General features: G+C 36.2%; 1 protein-coding gene across 1 annotated transcript in view; it reads left to right on the forward strand.

Annotated features, from left to right (window-relative positions):
• LRRC1 (leucine rich repeat containing 1) overlaps positions 1–23,659 on the forward strand; it is a 93,125-nt gene that overhangs the window by 23,877 nt on the left and 45,589 nt on the right. The window contains exons 2-5 of the mRNA XM_081313565.1: positions 3,535–3,652; positions 11,988–12,066; positions 14,462–14,551; positions 23,444–23,500. Coding sequence (XP_081169691.1) covers positions 3,535–3,652; positions 11,988–12,066; positions 14,462–14,551; positions 23,444–23,500 — 344 coding nt within the window. The remainder of the gene's footprint in view (positions 1–3,534; positions 3,653–11,987; positions 12,067–14,461; positions 14,552–23,443; positions 23,501–23,659) is intronic.

A 23,659-nucleotide genomic window follows, 5' to 3' on the forward strand; every position in this document is an offset into this window, starting at 1 on the left:
TGTGGTGGCACAGTGGTTAGAATGGAGTAGTGCAGGCTAACTCTGCCCACTCCCAGGAGTTTGGACCTGACTGGTTCAGTGTTGACTCAACCTTCCATCCTTCTGAGATCAGTAAAATGAGGATCAAGATTGTTGGGGGCAATATAATACTACATGTTATAAACTTTATCTTCTTTCATGGATGACAGTTACCTAGTTTCTACAAGATTGAAATTGTATTTTGTTGCAAATCAGGTCAGAGACAGGGATTTATTGCATTTAAGGAGGGAAAAAGCGCATATGAACTGAGGCGCCTGTTTGCTTACTTACATGAAATCATAATCCGATGTTGGGTCTCATACTTGAGAATACAGATAGCAAATGATTGGCAGAATGTTTTTCTTGTCCTTATTAAGATTAGTAGTGGCTTGTTCCTTTGGTTAGTACTAGAATTAAGTTTTGTTTGTACTGTAAGAATATATAATTGGTAACTTGAGTGTTTCTATCCTTCCCCTGTAGATTGATAGATGATTCAACTGTCAAGAGCTGTTTTTTCCCTTAATAATTATTGTCTTTTTTATTAATAGTTACAGAACTGTTTTACACTGATCTTTTTAACTCTCTAAAATTAAAGGTTGAGATATTATTTAAAGCAATATCTTTGAGTAAAAATTTGGTAATGCATTGTGCTTGCTAAAATATGCTGAACGGTATGAAGATCCTGAAATGTCTCTTTTAGCAAATGGAGAAAAAAATCCTATGATTAAGGAGATAACCGGTAGATGTAATAGCAATACAGTTATAAGAGTTAAGAATGTCTCTTTTTAAAATTTTGCTGATTATTTTAAATGGTTTGTGTTGATTAAAACTTTGATTTTAGAAAATTACAAATGGACTAAGGAGTGAAATAAATTTGAAATAACATTTTGGAATTAATTGTACACATGCAAAAATGCTTTTGTTTTAAATTTTTTTAAGCAAACATAATAAGAGAAGAATTGGACACTAGAAAGAACTAAAGATTATAATAATGGAGCATAATCAAACTCAGTTACAGAATAAAGCAAAATATGTTTATATTGGACAAAAAAGAATATTTTTGAACAATAAACCCAGAAATTAATTTTAAAATTGTTTGTCTTATTGATGAACTGTTTAAAAGATGTTATGGAAGAGAAACAAGTTTTACCTGACATTATTAAATTGATTTGAAAGTTTATTTAAAAATGAAGGGCCGCAAGAATGACATGGAAAAAGGTGTTATACTGGACGTGCAAAAGTAGCTGGCTGACGTCTTAATAATTAAAAGGATATACAAATAACAAACCAAGGGAGTAATCTGGAAAACATTTATGTAGACACCCATCTTATAACCTACTTTGGGTGCTTCCAAAGCAAAGTTGGGAGGTTCTAGAACATTATTTGAAGGCACTAAAAAAACAAGAAGTAGAAGGAAGGAATATAAAGTTGCTTTATTTGATGAAGGTTACAATTCACATATTGTTATCATTGGTAACTCTTAATGGACTTTTGCTGACATCAGGACTGAAATGACAATGATTTGTTTATAGATAAGAGATGGGATAAGGGAAGAGGAGATCATTCATTGCATTTTAAGAAACAGTGATAAGTTACTAAAATTGCTTATACTTGTGATGAAGGGGAAATCACTTGTTTATATATTTTCTTTTTTATTATATTTTTTCTACCTTTTAATTTTTTTTCCATTTTTTTTTCTTTATGTCCCAGCTTATTTGAAATAAAATTTGGGGACCTATCCACCATTATGTTATCTTTATCTCTCTAAGAGAGACATTCATAGAGAGACAAGAATACATCTTTTACTCAAAGGCAACATGGGATCTGTTGCTGGCAGGTACTATAATTTTAGTTGTAAACTCTTGATGAGCTTTAAGTTCGCAGATTGCTGGTTGCACAGTAATGCTTTTCTTCATGCCTTTGGATAGTCTTAAAATCAGGCTATGAGAGTCATAATTTTGTAGAAATACTAACAGATATAATTATGCCTCTGTCTAAAAGTGTTCTTGGAGTTAGTGCGGTTTGTTTTTCATTAACGGAGAACTCAACTGGTCCCTGTTAGCGCCCTGTACAAAAAATTCTTTAAGACAAATGATGCATGAGAAAAATGACAAATAAAAGTCTATCGTCTGGTTCTGTGACTCTTACGCTCTGTGTGATGAGTACCCTACTCATTGTGGGGAGATGAGCTCACATTTGTATTATTAAAGCTACATGGTGCTCCTTGTGTGGGCTGTAATAATTGAACAATGTACCATATAATTTCAAGCCTATAGGTGGTGAAAGTAGGCCTGAATCATATGTATAAAATCCAGAGATCAACTGTGTGATCTGTATCTTCGTTTGTGAGATGATATTGTCTGTGTGCGTGCACACACCATACACACATAATACCTTATCTCAATGATAGTTTAAATATGAATGTCCTAAAATTGTGTAAGTGATGTAGACATGCTGAATTGGCTGTGGGAAGGCTCTAAGAAAGGCAGGCTATAATACATTTACTTCTATGTTATTTTGCTGATTGTTTTTGGCAACTTGAGATAGCATAAGTGCCACTTAGTTTACTTAATGTATTTATTGAGTTATAAGGTAGTTCAATAAAAAAATACATTCTGGGCAGTATAAATAATTAAGAGATAAAGCCATTGCATCCAAAATGGCCCCATCTAGGGTCAGAGCTCTTCAAGAACTCCAGCAGGCTGTGGGAGAAAATTTTAAGGACTTTTTAAATTAAGGCAAGAATGGGAGACAAGTGAGACTTCTTTTGGATGCCATTCTAAAGGACAGGAATAGTGATGGCATTCTTTTTGGATCCCATTAGATGACACTGTCTTAATGATGGGACCAAAGACTGCTGACTTATCAGATGAAGCAGAACAAGCCGATAGGGAGATAGATGGATAAATGGCATCTTGACAGGTATGGTGGGCCTTGAAGCAGAGTACATTTTTACCCATATTTAGACTGCTACCTAAGTAACGTCTCTTTAGTTTTATTTTCTCACTTTGCCGAGCATTATATCAATGCCAAATACAGCATTACCAACATTACCTTCCCTTTTAAACACATGCTGTAAGAAATTCATTGCTTTATGGAGGTGGACTTTAGTTATACCGAAGCTCATCTATGAGAACATGTGCATACAGAGAGATGAAAATGAGTGATGATATGAATGCACATGATGGCTAGGTCACATGGCAAAATTAAAATTGTTTTTTTTCCCTAGGGTCCATGAGATTTCACTGATATATGAGACTATACAAAAGGTCATGGGATAATGACACCAAAGTAGAATCTATAATATTGCCTCACATTGATCTTGGAATTGATTTGTTTCCTCTCAAGCTGAAACGGGGTGATTATGATAAATTCAATTAACAGGATAATGCTGAATGTTCATCAATGTTGGGCACTCTTCTTCGTCCTTATTAAAACTTCCTTCTTTGCAAGAAGCTCCAAAATTACCTATTTTTTGTGTGCATGTATTGAATGGAAAATTGTTTTCTTTTTCAGCCTTTTTTTCAACTTATAAAATTACGAAAACTTGGGCTTAGCGATAATGAAATCCAACGACTTCCGCCAGAGATAGCAAACTTCATGCAGCTGGTAGAACTTGATTTGTCTCGAAATGGTAAGCATGAATATATGCTAATTTATATTAGGATTGTTTTACAGCATGGTTGAAAATGAGTCACCCTTAATTATTGCATTATAGAATTAGTTGGCAAATAGGTTAATGTATCTCTTCTTACTATTCATGACCGACTTGGAAAAACAAACTATTAATGTTCAAATGAAAAGCAAACTAATGAAGGGCCTGGCTAACATAATTAGGTCCCAAGTTAGATTGCCATGAAATTTTCCATATACATCCTTTTTCTGTTGGAATAGCTTTTAAGACTGGCCCAAGCCCTGCATTGTGACAGCCTTTTTTATGCTGGCTTAACTGTGGCATGCAGTTTGCCACCTTATCCATATTATTTGAGCAACAGCAGTTACTGTGCAGGACTGGACAAGCTTTTTATGCAGTGCATTCAACAAATGCCTGGATTCACACTTTGCATAATGGGATTTTTTAAAAAAGTTTTTTCTTGGTGTATGGTATTAACAAGGCCGTTGTGGTTTTTTTTTTTGAAGTGAGGGGTGTAGTGTCTTGTTACAACTCAGGCACCTGTGAATTATTTAGTAAACACTGATAAGCATGTTGTATAAACCCAGTCATTGTCTAGATTTTGCATTATTTTGCATATTATTGTATAAGAAAAGGGGAAAGCTTATTTTAATTGATTTTTGTAGACACTATGGGATAGGGGAATTCATAGTTTAAAAGGTTTTTTTTAATTAAAGCTTGATATGAGGTTAAGAACCAACAAATGGAAAAATATGGTGTCGAACATACCTTAATTCCAGAAGAGGTTAGTATTTTCATTGTCAGAGCATCATGTCTAAGAATGTTGTGGATAGACTGTATAAGCTGTATGTTTTTCATGAATATTTTGAGGGGAAAAATCGGCAGATAAATTTTGTTGGGATCATTTTAAAACATTCACAGTTGCTAAATATATTCCTGAGAATCATATAACCAAAAGCCTACCTAGATTTTATTTAAACCAGACTTCCACTTTATATAGTCTTTCCACATTAAAGGCTGATATGTCGTATATTTCAAGGGTGTTAGATTAGAAAACAATAATTTAAAGCAACAATGAAGGCAAGTATCCTTCTCCTGTTGTTTTTAATAACAATTGCAATCTATAAGCTAACGATTAGCATTTTATTTGATATTGGTGCCCACCTCAACCTTGTTGTCACAAGCATAAAGGTTATATATGAAGGTCTACCTTTTGAAAATCCTTGAAGGGAAGAAACTGCTCTTTAAATTCTTTACTATGACCCAGCATCTTTTTTGTCTTGGCAAGTACCCATCTAATTTTACATGCCTGTTTTTATTTTGTTTCAATGTTCTCCTTTGCACTTTGAGTTCAGAAGTATTCATTTATCACCGGGCAGACAAACTGTGGTCCTAGATCACATGTGCTTCTTATTGTCATTTGTTTATCAGATTTCTTTCCCACCTTTTGTCCAGGAGCTTACGGAATTCTTCTCTCATGCAGAATTCACTCTTTATTTGATCCCCACAGTATCAGCCTCATGGGGCAGATGGGCCTGAGTGTAACTGGTTGGCTTAGTCCACAGGTCTGCAACCCGCGGCTCCGGAGCCGCATGCGGCTCTTTCAGCCGTCTCCTGCGGCTCCCAGTCCTCTGCCATGTGCAGTCCAAAAAAAAAAGTGGGACTAAAAAAGTTCAACCAATCAATTCAAATATGCAGGGTAGGTGCATAGCTCGCCTTGGCTCCACTCTTCAGTCAAACCCTGTTCTGCGCATGCACGCATGTATGCGCATGTGCACACATTTTTTGCGGCTCCCAGTTTTCCCTTTTGTGAGGGAACCGGTTCCGAGTGGCTCTTTCACTGTTTCAGGTTGCTGACCCCTGGCTTAGTCACACAAGAAATTTCCCTGGCAGAAGACAGTTACACCTGCGTTCTTCCTAGTCCAATTTCAGGACTGCAGCCACTACATCTAACTGTCTTTCTTGGCTTAATTTGAAAAAAAATCCTCTGAATAACTTTATTCATTCAGAAATTTTATAAACATTAGCCCTTCTCCTGCAGCCTGATGTAAAGGGAAGATAGAAGCGACAGTACAGTTAAAGGAAGAAGATTCGGATAATTAGTTCTCCATCGTTTGCTCATTTCAGCCCTGCCCAGAAAGTAGCTGGCAATAATTAGAACTATGAGAAAAATGTCCATTTTTAAAAGAAGTTGTCTTTCTCTGGCTAAGCATGAACAATCCTTACTATATTCATTATTGTATATGAATAGCTACTGCATTTCCTTTCATGAATCATCATGAAATATGTAGCCTTGATCTTCATAACTTATCTTACACTTTCTTTAATTCCTTTTCTTTCCAAGGGTCCAAATTTGGAAACTACCTGAACAAAATTCTGGGTTTATGATAGCTGGAAGTAGGTTTTGCTAGCTGTTGTGGATATAGTGATATGTGTATTCTGGTTACAATGAAATCATCCAGTTGGTGATCTTACTGACATTTTAAAAAAAGTTTTGTAGATATTTTACTGAAGAGACTAAAGGAGCACATTTTAAGAATTGTTGAGTAATGTGCTTGGTATTCAGCATTTGCCCTTAAAAGCTGTGGGTGCTCCATCCCTGGAGATTTTTAAGAAGAGATTTGACAACCATCTGTCTGAAATGGTATAGGGTTTCCTGCTTGAGCAGGGGGTTGGAGTAGAAGACCCCCAAGGTCTCTCCCAATTCTATTATTCTGTTATTCTATTATTCTGCTATAATTTTTAATCTTTTTTTCTGCTATAAGCCTTTTCTATTTTAGGCATTTTTAAATGTGGCCACAGTGTAATATTTCAATTTTCAGCTATATCATTATGAGCTTCTTTGTGTATTGCTTGCTGTCTTGTACTTAGAATTGCACTAATAAATTTGTCAACGAATTAGTTTCACAACGAAAATACAGTCAAGCTTCACAGATTTATTTTTCAGTCTAAATGTTGGAAATATCAAAGTACATGATATTTCTTATGAACTTTACTTCCACGTTATTTGTATTTAATTAAAACTATTCTTCATTTACAGGTATTTCAGGTAGCATAATTAAGGGTGTGGTACTTAAACCAGGATATTTCTTAATATCAAAGAGAATATGTATATGTAGATATAAATCTACATATACATACAAGCATATTCACTTTGAAAACAATCAAAGTATTAATTAAATGTTCTGTGCGAAATACCACGAAGCATAGTACATAGTACTTTTTAATAGTGGATATTAGTTACTAATAGTTCTTCAAGCTTGTACCAGAAATAATTTTATATTCTACCCAGTTTGATTTCATACTTTGTGAATCTGTTACAAATTTTCACTGCCAAATGCAGATTTTCTTTAAAAAAAAGTACTTGCAAACAAGTACTGCTTCCTTCTGAAATTAGCCCTGTTTTCATCCTTAAAAGCTGACTATTTCACATGGTGTAGCAAGGAGAATCGTTCCAAATTAGAAATGTTAATTTGATCCAGATTAATTCTAAGAAAAATATGGATTTGAGAAGTGAGAAAATCTCAGATAGAATCACATTGCCCTGAGTGTGGGACTGAAGAGAGCAGAAAAGATGTCAGTGTTTAGAACAAGCATTAACCTTTAGCTTTTAACATGACAATCTAAAGATGGAATGATGCCTATTTTTACCTAAAATATCCTGTGAGGTTAAAGGAGAAGTGTTAGTTTGGATACCATAATGAATTGACAAGGGCTTCTCTAGCTCATTGGTCTTCTGGTTGTTCCCAATTAAGTTGCAGGGTGCTGACTTGACAATACCTGCAGAATTTTTCTTTTCATTTTCTTGACATTGTATTCCAGTTCGTCCTGGTCTGGAGGCTGGAAAGAGGAATCAAGCCTAAATCATCCATTCTGTGGTCTGGTTTAGATAATACTAGAAAACACAGGCCCTGTTGATTCATCTTTCCCTTCCTTCCACCCTTCCTACTTTTCTTTTCTCCCTTCATTCCTTCCTCACAGCTATACTCTTTCCTTCTCTGCCTCTCCCTCCCTCCCCTTCCTCAAATTCCTGTTGGTTTCCCCATTTACTTTGCTTGTGGGAAACTTGCAGGAAGAACGTTAATGGGGAAGCCAGCAGGAAGTTGCAAATCGAAGGCCAGCAGGAAGATAAGTACTGCTGCCAGGTTGGAGGAGAGAGTAAAGGATTATGAGATTGGCTGGGAAACATTAAAGTTGAAGATCACATGACCACAGTAATAGCACAGCAGCAGCCAGTAACATGGAAGCAACCACAACATCTCCAAATTTCATTTTCTCAGGAATAATGGATCCTGGATTTTGGATACATAGTCCATTGGTTCAAAAATTGTTGCCCTATGATGCACTAAGGTCATGACACCAAAGTAGTATTTAGTGGTATATAGATGCCAGACCTTGTTTTCATTGGATTAACCAAGCAAAACATGTCACACTGCTTTTCTTTAAGTACAGATTAACACACTACTTAGTTCTAGTCCAGACATTGTACCAAATCTAATCATAACAGCTTTGGGTGTTGTACAAATCAGATATTACCTCGAACAATACAAGTCTGGAAAAAATCCAGAATCTCTATTGCCATTATTTAAATCTATAATAGTTAGAAATCTGGGAAGAGAATCAGATGTCCACATTAGGCTCCACCTAGTGGCATTTAAGTTAGGTCCATAAGTGTAGTGGTTGTTCCAAGGATGAACTGTTATGTGTTTGACAATAAAGAGATCCATCTGTACTTAAACCTGTCTCCATCTGAAAGGAAAACATATATATTCCTTGGAAGACAGAGATATTTAGAGTGTTTGACTGTTTATATTTATGTTATATTTTTATTACGTTATGTTACGTTGCAAACTAGGAGTAATTAAAGTTGATATGTTAAAATAAATATATCGGAACATCTTAGAGCTGTCCTAATAAAGCTGTTGTGGTTAGAAGGATACTAAAATATTTCTTGCAGCCACTATGGCTTAGTTGGCCTTTTCTATATTCTAAACTACTTTTGCACAATTTCACAAAAGACTGCTACTTCTTTTCAAGGAACACTATCTCTGTTGATAATAGCCTAGCATGGGGAATTTTTCTTCCCTTCTTTTTCCTGTTCCCATTCTCTGCTTTCATTGCTTAGGATGGTAAAGAATGCAATAATCCCTGGTGAGCCATTGTGCAATTTTACTTTACAAGTTATCTAAATCTTTAAGTATAAATTTATGCTGGGGTTACATCTATTTAAAAAAATTGCACCTGGGTACGGTGGGGTTTAGGTTTTGCTTATAGAAACTTTACAGGAAGTCAAGAAAGGGTGCTGGATAAGGCACATGTTTTTCCCTACCTTGGTTCAGATAACAGGTGTTTCCCTTGCCAGGTTCAATTTTGTGGGATTTTAGTGAGTCAGTGTGAAGTAGTAATGTCAGACTGTCCTCTTAGTAGACTCCCATGCTGTACTGTAGGCAGGTTTTCAGCTGTGACTGCAATTCACAATTTAGCTGTGATTCTCCCAGCATTAAGTGTATTCTTCCTGGAGAGAAACATGTGTCCTTGTATTTATAATCCTACTTGCATGGCATTTTTCACATTAGCCATGCTAACTTTTCACTTGACAGAGTGCCTGTTTCCACCATCCTGCGTCATAGAGCTTATGCTTTATAGCCTTATGGTTTAGCAGTACCAGGGTATCCACTGCCAAAGCATCTGGCCAGTCACATGTATAAATAAGAGCATTCCGTGGTGTGTAGGGCAGAAAAGGTCTTGCACATTCAAGAGAATTGAATTGATTAACTACCATCATTCTTTGACCTGGTTAGCTGGAGCACAGAATTTTATAAGCAGGTTGCACATCTATTTGACCCATACTTAATAGGACTTTTCCCCTATTACTCTAGTTAACACCCCCTCTAACTATTGGCTTTTGGAAGAGTTTGACAAAACTTTAATCCTGATACATTTACTTCCCTTAAAATTATAATTGCTAACTGAGAATAATGTGTTAAAAATTCTTGTTAGGACAAGTTGACAGTGTTCAGAATCTATTTGTTTTCTGGGAGTGAAAATTGTAAATACAAATGAAGACTTTTAAATTTATTTATTTTATTTCTTTATTAGATTTATATCAGAAAACCTAAAGGTGGCTTATAGTTTAATTGGTTTTTTTTAATAAAAATAAGCAATCAGGATGCAAATGATATAAAATGAAGCCATGCTAAGGAGTATTTCTTTCTTTGTGATCACAATATAGACCCTGATTTCTTTGATGGAGTGCCAATAATAGGCTGAGTTACTATAGAGTTTTCTAAAGATGATCAAATTAATACATATGAAATTCTTGGAATATTTTAGACCTATGTAAAAGCTGATTTTTTTCTTAATACCACCTGTATGTGCTGACTGTGACTAGGTCCATACCATGTGTAACAAGCCACTCATGATTTAAGATGCTGCACATACCCACTCAGTTCGTTCAATAAATCATGATTAAACAAACCTCAGGTTTATGTTACATGTGAAGCAGGCCTATGAGTAACGTGAAACAAATAAACTAACTATGTTCCTCTATGATGGATGTATGGAATTCTGACTACTTATATATTAAACCTGATACAGTTAGTCTTTGACTTACAACTGGTAATTGTTTGAAGTTATGATTATGATTAATCCTAATCATAACTTCGAGCTATACAACCCAGGTTCATTGTTCTGACAATTGGACCCCTTCCATGATCACCTGAACAGAGTTTGGACACTCAGCAACACAGCCACATTTACAGCTGTTTGCAGTGTCCCACAGTCATGTGACCATGTTTTACAATGGTTTTGCAAAAAGTGGCACTTTTTGGTTTTGGCAAAACTATTCCATAGCAAACCATTGTTCATTTAACGACCATGGGGGCTGCTTAATAACCATAGAGGTAGCTTACCGACACCATGGAGATCACATGACCGACCTGTTTTATGACGACTATGAAATACGAATGTAATGGGCAGCTGCATTATGGTTGTGTGTCAACCTGTACTGCTGAATCCTAAACAGAATAGTATGCTTTTGTTGTTGTTGTTAAAGCTTGATTTCCATTTATCAAGTCTATTCCATCTCTTTATTCTAAATGCTATTATGTAAAAATCATGATTCATTTGTCATTATTAAAACAAATTTATTATTACAATTAAAGAACAGCGTATTCAAAAAAATAAAACCAGAAAGGTAAAATTAATGAAATAGAATTAATACAAGACTGGCAATTTAATCCTGTTTGCCCTAGGGCAGGGGTAGGCAACCTTGGCTCTTTTATGACTCGTGGACGTCAACTCCCAGAATTCCTGAGCCAGCTGGCTCAGGAATTCTGGGACTTGAAGTCCACGAGTCATAAAAGAGCCAAGGTTGCCTACCCCTGCCCTAGTTGTTGCTGTGCTTTCACTGCAGTCTCACAGAATTTGGCTCCTCTGTCGGTGAAAGCAAGGTTGGAGTCCAAAATAAGATGGTTCATATAATGTTCTTCTCTCCTTTCTGGAGATGTTGCAGCAGGGATACCATGTAATTTGGGTCCAGATTCCTATACAGTTGCAGTGAAACAATAAATGTTAGATATTTTCTATTTCCTCAGACTCACATGGGTGGGTTCTGTTCTGTTAGTGCAGTGCCCCCCAACCTTTTGGGCACCAGGGACCAGTTTTGTGGAGACCAGAGGGGGCATGGTTTCATGTGCTGCCTGCATCCGGCAGATTTGGCTTCGCTGTTTGCGTGGCCTGGTTTCTGGCATGCTGCGGACCAATGCCAGTCCACGGATTGGGGGTTGGGGACCTCTGTGTTAGTGACCTTTTGATGAATCTGCCCTGCAGATGTAAGCCTATTGCTGGCTTCAAAAAAGTCCTTATTCAACCTGGGAAAAGTTAATACCTGTAGGTAGTTTGTAGTTTGACAGATGCTTTTTGGCATTAGCATTCTGCTTTTATAGGAAATACCTTAATTTGGTATTTAGTATCATTCAGCTATTTTGAGGGACTGCCTTTTTTCCCTGGTCAAAAGCAAAAGAGAGAAGTAGGTCTATGGCAAGCCCAATGCCTCTCAATCTCTAATTCATTGCTAACCCCACGGTGATAAGTAATCATGTTTCAGAATCAGTGGAACCAGGCCATTAGGAAAGAGAGTTGTCTTCAACTGATATATAGTATAATTACTAACAACCTTGCTATTACTTCTACTTTGGGCATGCTGGTCTTGAGCTTAAGCATTGTAATAGGGACTCTTTTTGGATCCGCAAGTATGGACCTTAAGCATTTGTTTTTCTGATTGCAGGAGATAATATTAGTCAGATAATTAATATCTGATTTTTCTTTCCTACAGATATTCCTGAAATCCCTGAAAGCATCTCATTTTGCAAATCATTACAGATAGCAGACTTCAGTGGAAATCCTCTTACTAGGTAATCTTCATAATTTATAGAACTATGAATCCTTTCCAAACTTTTTAAAAGTGTAAAACTGTATTTTTTGGTTTTATATATCTTTTTTCAAATAATAGATTTGATTCCACTAAAGAAAAAAATGGTTTTTATAGTTAAATGAAGTTGCCATTGCCCCAGGAAGAACGTAATGGTATTCAGCCTTGTTAAAAAAAATTGTGATGGTACTAAACTCATCAACAAAAGGAAAACATTAATTGATGAATTAATATAACCTCAACGTTGATAAGTAGAGCAGTGAAGAAAAAAAGGGGAAAGCCTCACGCCACACAGACCTGAGGACATCTAAGATTTAGAAAGAAGATACCTACAATCTGTAGTACCTGGTTGGAACTCACCAATGATATAGAATCCATAAAAATTCTTAGGCAGCTTTAGATGTAGGGAAGCTGATAGATGTCTCAGGATTATTATTTAATAACTTATTAGCACATGTATATAATGGTAGTTCTGAGGGATACTTTTGAGCAAAAGATAGATGTCTCAGTATTTAATTATTGGTTTGACCATGCGGTTTCCAAAAACAAAAACAAAAAAAACCCCAACCCCATATGAAATGTTTTTTTTTAATCCCATTTATATCCCGCCCTTCTCCGAAGACTCAGGGCGGCTTACAATCTAAGAAGCACAAATCAATGTGCTTAGCAATTTATGTTACTTTTGCTGCTGAGAATGGATTTGAGGGATGTCTACTTGCTATTTGTCATGGAGAACAAACTACAGAAAGAAAATTGGCCGGCAGATGCTACTGTATCTCTGGTGATTCAGTGTGGTGCTTCATTGCCTCCCACTCATTAAAAGTTCTCCTCTGACTGAGACAAATGGCGTAGCTCAGACAAGTTAGAATATTTCCTATTCAATCCATCTTACCAACAACTAATTGCTTCCTATTAAGTATCAAGAACAGGAGTGATAAATTAGCTCCTTGGAGACAGTATCTCATGTGGTAAGAAAGCAGTTGCAATTCATTGTTTCATAAGAAGTTATAGCCAATGCAGACAACCTGTGGCCACCAGTCCATTCCTTTTTTTTCACGGTCCCTGAACCCCACTCTGATCACACTGTCAGTTTCAGGGTATACTTACCAAAAGCCCATTTCCAATTTTAGTGGAGCACTCACTAAAATAGTTATGTGCCTTTGAAAACAGGTTTGGCACACTTAAACCAAAGTTCTGTTTCTGAGAACTTTAATAAAAATGTTTTTAATGCCTGAGGTGGCTCAGTGCATTTTGCATGATTGCCCAATCTATTTGGCTTACTTTTCTCTCTGCCACCTTTAATTGCAAACCCTGGTCATCAAATAGTTGTCCATCCTCGTTCTGAAAGCTGGTATTTAATATGCAGGAGTCCCAGTTTTAAAATGAGCTCTTACATAGGGCGATCAGTGTCATCACATGAAAGAGCAATAAATGTTTAATGTTTGACTTTGGCTAGTCTGTTGGGATTCATTGCCATAGCTCTGCTGTATTTCAGTGAAGTAGTGATTTACTTAAAAAACATAATTTGTTCTTTATAGTGCCTTACCAACCTTTATTACATGGGTGTAGGAGAGAATATCTGTCAGGCGCAAAGCACCAGGAATGAGATCAGGAATTGATCAGAGTAATATGTTTAATGTCTACTTGTCTATTAATAGGTATCTCACTAGATTGATGCAAGCACTGCAGAAATTACTAGATTAATACAGCAAGGCAGATAGGGCAGATCACCTTTCAGCCACTTCTTCCTCATCAGCAATTCAAGGCTAGCTAGCCTTTTCATTCCTCTCCCCAAATAAGCTCCAGATTCCATCAATATCCTTGCTTACATTGTTTTGGGAAAAAATAATTATAAGAAGAGAGTCAGTTTGGTCTGGTCTAAGCTGACCCCAGGTTCTAGTCTCTCCTTAGGCAGGCAAGCCACCTGGGTGGGCCAACTCATGTCACAGGGTTGTTATTGTGAGGGAAAGAGGAGGAGGAAGGAACATGTTTAGTGCCTTGAGTTATTTAAAAATAATAAAGGCAGGATGAAAGGGAAGGGAGACCATGTTGGAAAGAACAACAGCTTTCTAAAGATCCAGTTAATTCTAAATCATATATCCACATGTATTTGTGATAAAACAAGCATGTTTTATCATATTATTAATACAGTGTAGAGTTTTCAGACTTGCTGTGGATACGTGGTCTTCATTCTATTCATGTCTCCAGGAGTGCTTGCTTCCTGCTTTCTAAACTTCCTTCTAAAACCAAATATACTGTTTCCAATAAATAAACTTGAAACATTAACGTTAATTGAAACATTAATGCCAGGTTTCCTTCCAGAGAACTGAATTTACCCTTTGTCATTCTCAAGGATAAGTTTTGCTTTTTCTCTATAGGTTGCCCGAAAGCTTTCCTGAACTACAGAATTTAACATGTCTCTCTGCAAATGATATCTCTCTCCAAGCGTTACCTGAAAATATTGGAAAGTAAGCTTTTTTTACTTACAGAATGTTTGAAGCCTAAAATGCATCACAAATGGGCTTTAGATATAAATTTAGATCCTTATGAATATTTCAGATAACCAAGGGCATTGTTAATAGCCTGGATTATTTACACCTGGAGTAGTGGGTCCACTAAAAATATCATGAGGAATCTCCATTTCAGCCTCAACTTACGAATGGCATCAAGCACTATTTCAATATGGAATCCTTTTCCTTTTGCCTGAGGATGGTTTTAAATATGTTCTGTTTTATATCATGAAAGACTACTGCCATTTAATAAACATATGTAAAACATATAAGCCTAAAGAATCAAAAAATGGGAAATGTCAAAATGATATGATGCAGATAATAGATGTCTTGCATGAAAATATAAATTTACAATTCTTCTGCATATAATTTAACATTATATAATATAATGTACATGATGGTTGGTAGAAATAGCTGCTTCACCAATTTTTCCTTGCTGTTTCAGCTGTTTCCTTTTGAAAATTTTAAATTGTACCCTAAATAGCATTCAGAACGGACACTTTGCAAAGTATGTTAGTACACGCAAATCACTTTTCCTTATAATATTAAAACAGTCACATATGCGAGTGCTTCAGAGGCTGTCAGCATGCAGGTGCAGGCACAGCTATTTCATTTGATGGTGGTACTAACTGAAGTTGTGCCAACAAGGACAGTCTCTGCAAGTATTCCAGAAAACACCATATTGCTAAGATAGTGCCACTTCCTTTGTGAAGCACGTCTTTCCTAAAATTTAGCAGAGAGCTCTTTCTTATGTTTGAAAAAACTCACCCTTTTGGCCAATATGTTTGAAGTTAGGTAACTTGTAGCACAAATTTCTCTTCTCTTATTCTTGCAGCATCTATTCTTATGAGAGACAAAAGCAGGTTCTCGTTTCAAATTGTGGTTGTTTCTTATGGAGAGAATATTTGACATCTCGAGCAGTTTTGAAAGTACTAAATTCAGCATTTAAAAGTCCAGTATAGACAGGGAAATATAACATTGTCCAACTGAATATAGTAACCCTTACATGCTGGGTGCTGCCAGAAATCAGCATGTCTTCAGTATTTCAGTTTGAGGGGCAGGAGCAAGATAGAACTAAATGTATTATTAATAAATGTCTAATATATCCCAAAGATGTCTGGCTTATTAAAAAAAATCTCTTGACACGCCATTCTGTAATGTGTATCTCTGAACCTTAGTGTTTCTGAACAGTAATATTAGACTAATTGGTTACTTTTGATGATGATTTTATTCAATTTCGCTGTCTGTTTTATTGTTCTGTGTTAGAATTCCCAATCTTCAATAACTCAGATGCACTCAGAGGTGATATTTGCTAGTTGCAGGGGTTATAATTCATTGGGTACTGAGTCTGGGAACCTAGGGAAAGCTCTTTCTTTCTTCCTTCCTTCCTTCCTTCCTTCCTTCCTTCCTTCCTTCCTTCCTTCCTTCCTTCCTTCCTTCTTTCTTTCTTTCTTTCTTTCTTTCTTTCTTTCTTTCTTTCTTTCTTTCTTTCTTTCTTTCTTCTTCCTTCCTTCCTTCCTTCCTTCCTTCCTTCCTTCCTTCCTTCCTTCCTTCCTCCTTCCTCCCTCCCTCCCTCCCTCCCTCCCTCCCTCTTTCTTTCTTTCTTTCTTTCTTTCTTTCTTTCTTTCTTTCTTTCTTTCTTTCTTTCTTTCTTTCTTTCTTTCTTTCTTTCTTTCTTTCTTTCTTTCTTTCTTTCTTTCTTTCTTTCTTTCTTTCTCATTCACTAATCCAGTGAATGAGATTGGTGGTTAAGTTTTGAGATGCAGAGAATGATTTAAAAAACAACCAAACATAAGAATACTGTCTCTTGGCTGTCTTAGACTTTCCTCTTTCCTCACTCTCATTTTCACTGCTGAAGGGAGAGCATAACCTACAGAGTAAGAATGTGACAAATTAGGGTTTCTGTGAAATTGGGGGTGGGTGAGTAAATAAACACATCTGCACACAATAGTGATCAAAACTGCACTCCAAAAACTGAACATTTGAAAATGTTTCTCGGATGGGCATATATGCAGATAACAACATAGTGCATAAAACAAGGTTCTCTTACATTTGGCGTAAATACCTTTGAATCCTCCAGTTTATTTCTAATTCATGTTGCTAGAGTTTGGTTTTCAAAGAAAAATGAAAATCCCGGAGGATGGAATTAGTATCGTTTCCTAAGCATTTCAATCTATAATTCCTGGTGAGGATTTGTTTGAAGTTAAACCATCTTTTGACTGGAATAGAAATGAGAATCTGCATATTAAAAGGGATCAATACAGCTAGCTAACATTTTAAATCAATATATCTTCAGAAATAAAAATGACATTTTTTGAAAAGTCAAGAGATTTTTTTTTCCAGTTTTCAATTTTTATTGCACAGAGCCTGGAGATTATTGAACAGGATGTACTGCTGTAAAATTAGACTTCATAGGTGAGAAGAAAAGAATATAAAATCATACTTGAAAAAAACCCCACACTTACTTTTCTCTTTTATAAATGTTCTCTTTTTTATAATATGCAATCTGTTAAGCCCACGTACTAGCTCAAGATTTTTGATATTCAATCTCAGATTGAAAAAAAGTATTTTTCCCCTCTTTTCTTAAAGTTTACTTTGCAGTTTTGCTATCACTTAGTGTTACTGAGGGAAGTAACATTTTGGTTGGTCATCAGGTATAAATTATGGTTGAAATATATTGAGTTTATAGCTGAAAACAAACATAGTAAGTACTCAGTCATGAAAAGTTAGAATAATTCTTTATGGCATGTTCTCAAAATACATTTCATTTAGTATAATATTTAAATTGTATAGCTGTAATTCCTATCCATTCACAGAGAAAATTGAATTAAAATTAAATGAGAAAGGTCTCTTTTCCACTCCCTCTCCCCCAATCGTTTAGTATCTTGAAACTGCTTGCATAATCAGATTTCAAGGTGTTTAAGAGTGGCAAAATTAAAAGTTGAGATTTGGTTTGCTTGTGTGGTGGTTTGTCTTGATTATGCGCCTGGAAGTCTACTAAGGCATTAATTAATAAAGCAATACAATTACAGCATTTGCTTTTTTCCCCAAGTAATCTGAATCACACTAAGCTGAGTTTTTTTAAAAAAAAAATAAGGTTCTATTTACATCCTGAATTAATGCCTAGAATTATCTAGAGTTGCATTAAATAAAACTGTTCTTCAGCCTTTCACTTTCTTATATTTGTTTATTTTTACCAAAAATAATTTCTTCAATATTTCTCTATTTAACTTACTCTACTGTATCACATTTCCACAACTACTATCACCTAGACCAGGGGTGTCAAACTGCCGTCCCGCGGGACAGACGCGTCACAAGGAAACCGCGCCCACCTCATTGCCGGCAATGGGGAAAATGTTCCGATACATTGCGCGATGTCATGTGATGTTGCAAGTTTGATATGTCTGACCTAGACCATTGAGACTTTTTTAAATTTTTTGTGTGTATATTACTTTGAAGTAGCTTGACACTCTTTCAATATAGTTCAATTTAGTTTGATGTACTTTTGACAGCCTCTTGTCACTGTAATTCAAACCATAGCTGGGATATAAATACAGGTAACTCTCAATTTTTGACCATTCATTGAACAACCATTCAAAGTTACAATGGTGCCGGTTCTCACACTTAAAACCATTGTAGCATCCTTGCAGTCAGATGGTGAAAATTTAGGCATTTGGCATTCTGTAGTATAAAATCCTGTAGTATAAAATTTATCCTGTAGTATAAAATTAATTGCTATTAATATAATGAACTCCACTGGATTGTGGTGTTCTCTCTGGATTCTAGTTTCAAAGACACTTTCTGATCATATACTGTACAGTCCTTGACTTACGACCACAATTGGAACCAGAATATCCATTGCTAAGCAAGGCGTTTGCTAAGTGAAGTGTACCCAATTTTACTACCTTTTCCCCAACGGTTGGTAAGCAAACCACTGCAGTCATTAAATGAATCTGGCTTCCCCCAATTGACTTTACCTGTTGAAAACCAGCAGGAAAACTTCACCAATAGCTATTACATGACCCCATGAATACTGCAAGCCTTGTAAACACATGCCGAGCGCCCAAATGTTGATCACGTGACTGTGGGGATGTTGCGACAACCGTTAAGTGCAAGGACTAATCATAAATAACTTTTTCAATGTTGTTGTAACTTTAAATAGTTGCTAAATGAATGGTTGTATGTCGAGGACTACCTGTATAGCCAAACAAGTATTTACCAGGGTGATAAAATCTTGACTTGGAAGGAAGCAGAGCTGGGATGTGCTAACTTTATTCCTCTGTCACCGTCTCTGTTGCCTTCCAGATGTAGAGGGCACATAGCAGCAGGACTGATTTTTTTCCTTCTTCTTACTTTAGGTACTTTCTGTGTAACTTAGAAGCCTAGTTTTCAGGATTCTAAATCACCAGGAGCTTCTACTGCGCTTCCTTCTACATATAGAAAGTGACAACCCAAAAGCAGCCCATTTCTTTGCATGAATAAGGAGAACACATGTTTAGAATTCCTGATATTGTCCACATCCATATTTTACTGTTAGCATGAGATCCGATTTGTGACTTAATGTGTTTATTTTATTGCTTAATCTATTTTGGGAATGCTGAGAAACCAAATTGCATTTTGCAACTGTCAGAACCTGGAAATGGCTGTTCAGTTAGATGTATACATAGCATGTGTAATTACTAGTTAACAGCTTTAATGCGCAGCCAAAATTACTTTACAAATTCACATGTGAATGAAAAACCTGTTCATTTAAGCATGGTTCTAATTTAAAATGGAGCCAACTTGATTTGGAATGTGTTCCCTAAGGCTCCTGATAGGTTCTATACTTCATCCACTTCATCAGAAGTGACATCTGGAATACCGAAGGAAGAAAGCAACAATCTTATTTATTTAAGAAATTGCATCTTCTCTTATGTTGATGTGGCTATTAGCTTGCATGGGATATTTAAACATTTCTAAAACAGATGGTTTCTGAAATTTGGCTGAAAAACTCTTTTTCCATGATAATATTCAAAATGTGCACATATGTTGGTCTTATTTCTGACCTGATACATTTCTAGAATAGGCCAGTGTTATAAATCCATAATTCTATGGCACAATCAATAGGCAATACAGGTGGTCTCAATTTACAACAGTTCAATTAGTAACCGTTCAAAATTACATCACTGAAAAAAGTGACTTATAACCATTTTTCACACTTATGATGGTTGCAGCATCCCCATGGTCATGTGATCAAAATTCAGGTAGTTGGCAACTGACTCATATTAATGACGATTGCAGTGTCCCAGAGTCATGTGATCGATCCCCTTTTGCAACCTTCTGACAAGCAAAGTCAATGAGAGAGGCAGGTTCATCTAACAGCCATGTTAATAATTAAACAACTGCAATGATTCACTTAACTACTGTGGCAAGAAAGGTAATAAAATGGGGCAAAGCTCACTTAACAAATGTCTTGTTTAGCAACATAAATTTTGGGCTCAGTTATGGTCATAAGTGGAGTTGTGCTGATTAAAATTGAGATCTCGTATATCTGAATCTTGGCAGGTTCTATAACAGAGGTCCCCAAGCTTTTGGGCACCAGGGACTGGTTACCTGGAGAGACATTTTTCTACGGATCGGAGGAGACGTGGTTTTGTGTGCTCCCTGCATCCCGCGGATGGGGCTTTGCTTATTTGTGTGGACCGGTTGCTGTCATGCCACGGACCAGTATCAGTCCACGGACCGGGTGTTGGGGACTCCTGTTCTATAAGAAAAGGAATTTCATAGCCAGAACCCTATGAATTATTTTACTTGGTGAATAAGAAGGTGGATCTGCTTAAGAGGGTTGCATACTGACCCAGAGAACTGTGAAAGAGTATTCCTTACCCAACTATTAAAATGTTACTGAAACAGACAAAGAAGGATGTCATTGGAGCAGGACTAGGGCAAAATGTCACCTACCATCCTGCAGTTTGCTTGGTAATAATGTAGAAGGCAATCCCTAGATTAAGAACAAGTTCTATTCCTAACTCTGTATTTAACTCAAATTTGTATTTAAGTTGGAACCCATATTTACAAATGGGCTATCCATTACTAGAACAGTGGATGGCATTGTCCTTTCTCAAACTTTCAGGAACCTCCAGGAATACAGGAAAACACATAGCTTAGTTTTAGCCTCAAGGAAGGAGAACCCCAATACACAGCCTGGTCATATCTATTAAGGGTTTTCCTTAAATTTGGCATTCTTAACCTGGGGAATGCCCATATTAGAATAAGTGAAATGAAATCAACAGTTGAGAAAATGACAGGTCTAAACAATTTGGCATTTGAAATGATAAAAGCTCCAAAGGGGAACTCTGACCAAAATGGCTAAGTTAGATTTTATCAGCAAATTGCAATTACTGTGTTAAAAGTTTAGAATTCAATTTTGCATATGAAGAAACTAGTATGTTTGCTAATGCTTAGTCAAGAGCTCAAGCAAGTGCACTGTGACAGATAAACTCACTTTTCTTTCATTTTATACTTCACTAGCTGTAATACTAGCATTTTTTTCTGTGTATACATATCTGCCAACTAAGGCAATTTTTTTTGACCTGACAAACGTGACTCTAGCATATGGCTGCTCTTTTAAGTTCTCTTAAGAGCTTTTTACAAATGATTACTGTGGCATTTTTTTTTAATCCATTAGCAAGGTAAAGGCAGCTATGCTTTAGAAAATGTGGATATATTGCTATTTTTATTTTGAAATTGAAGGATTAAAGCAGATTATAGCATTGGGAAAATATCCAATTCTTTGTGTTCCATTTAGTCCTAAATAAAGCCCAGAGGAGGAAAATGTTACTATGGTGATATAGACTTTTACTGTATTATGAAGTGGTGACAATGAAAAGCTTACCCATATAAGGTCATTTACAGTGAGAATTATGAAATGCTATGAATAGAATCATTTTAATTGATCCTTCTGTGACTAATCCCTTAAATCTTAATGATCAAGCCAATAAAATTACTGTACATTCAGATTTCAGTTAATATATACTTTCATTACTAAGCATAATTTTCAAGAACCACCTTCCCCTATGCTTGAAGAGAAAAGTTTTTGATCAGTGTGTGCTACCTGCTCTAACATATGCCAGTAAAACATGGACACTAACCTCACAATCAATACAAAAGCTACGAGTAGTGCAAAGAGCCACGGAATGACAACATGCTCAGCATTACAAGACAAGGTAAAAAGACCTGCACAATGGGTTAGAGAACAAACAACAGTATATGATATCATCAAGAGAGTGGAAGAATTGAAATGGAAATGGACTGGTCACTGATGGCAAGTGGAGCAAGGCAGTCATAGAATGGATTTCACTTGATAAAAAGCATCCACAAAAGTCACCTAAAACAAGATGGATCAATGACATCAGCAAGTATTACAGGGCCAATTGACAAAAAGAAAGCTCAGGACCGTATAGGTTGGAAACATGCGGAAGAGGCCTTCACCCTGCAATGGATAGACAATGGCTAAAATGATGATGACGGTGATGATGATACTATTGAGGAAAATGGTTTACATTGTCTTGAAAGTGTTAGGTAATAAAAGCATATGATTTATCTTCTGTAGAAACACTCTTTTTATTAGGCATATAAACACAAAATTTATGTGAAATATATTTGATAATATATAGGTAGTCCATGACTTAACTATCACAGTTTGGATTGGATCCTCCATCATTAAGTGAGGTGATTATTCAGTCTGTTGCACCTTATTTTACAACTTTTGTGCCATCTTTGGTTAAGTAAATTGCTGATGTCATTAAATGAATCACATAGTCATTAACTGAATCCAGCTTTCCTCATTGACTTTGCTTGTTGGAAGCCGGCTAGAACTGGTGATTTCATGACCTTGGAATGCTGCAAGCATCATTAATACATATTGGTTGCCAAGCTCCTAAATTTTTATCATGTGACTATAATGTATGTAAGTGTGAGGACGCTACATGCGCGCGTGCGCGCACACACACACACACACACACACACTTTGTATGTAATATCCTCAGATTGTTAGGTATCCTCTCAGTTAACATACAGATTCATCTCTTTCACTATATTTACTGCTTTGAGAGTGATACACGAACTTTCTGCTTTCTTGCACTGATTCACTTACTTTTTACACGTGCTCCCTGGGATGCATGAAGCATGACTTAGCTAATTTTACAGCACTTTTTTTGAATAAAGAAAATGGTGCACTTCCGAGGAGGGTAGTGATCTGGCCCCCTTTCGTGGCAAATAGGGCACTTTGAAGGATGAAAGCCATAGTGGCACAGCCCTGCTAGTGATCTGTAGAGGGCAAAGAGAATGACATTGATGGAAAGAAGGGAGATCTGTTATGAAAGTGACAAGTAGAAGGGAGAATTATGAAAATGTCTCAAATAGGCACCCTCCCTCCCCATTTACGTTAATTTAAAAAAGGAACAAGGGGAAGCACAGTCAGACTTGCAAGATTCTGTTGCTCTAGCCAATGTTAATAAAAGTAGTTTTAGGCCTATGTGGAGCCTGTTGGTCTGATCTAACCTATAGAATTGTAACATGTCAGTTCAGAAGAACAAGGTGGGGGACCACCTTTTACCATCTTAAAAAGTCAGGTATCTCTGAGCGTGTTGTTCCCACCTCTTCTGCTTCTTCCTGCTTGGCTTACCTGGTCAGAAATATTGCGTGGTACAGGTTTCAACTTATGCAAAAATTAGCTTAGGTAATATATCTACCTGCTTACTTAGTATTTAAGGAAATGCTTACGATGTTCTATTTACAATGCCTACTTTTTTGTTTTGTAGCACTTTCTTATGTCACAAAAACTTAACCATATTTATTCTGTCTCTCTAGCCTCTATAACCTGGCATCACTGGAATTAAGGGAGAATCTATTAACATATTTACCTGAGTAAGTACTTTTTCTGTTTGTTTGTATGTATGCACAGCATGACTTGAGAATCTTCTGTTCCCTTAATATGCAAATGAAATTGAAGAATAGAATAAATCTTCTAGCTGGAAATAGACATTACTGAAGAGTAATGTATTTATTTCATCATGGAAAAAAATC

Source organism: Vipera berus (assembly GCF_964194415.1).
Source record: "Vipera berus genome assembly, chromosome: 1".
Lineage (NCBI taxonomy): Eukaryota > Metazoa > Chordata > Lepidosauria > Squamata > Viperidae > Vipera > Vipera berus.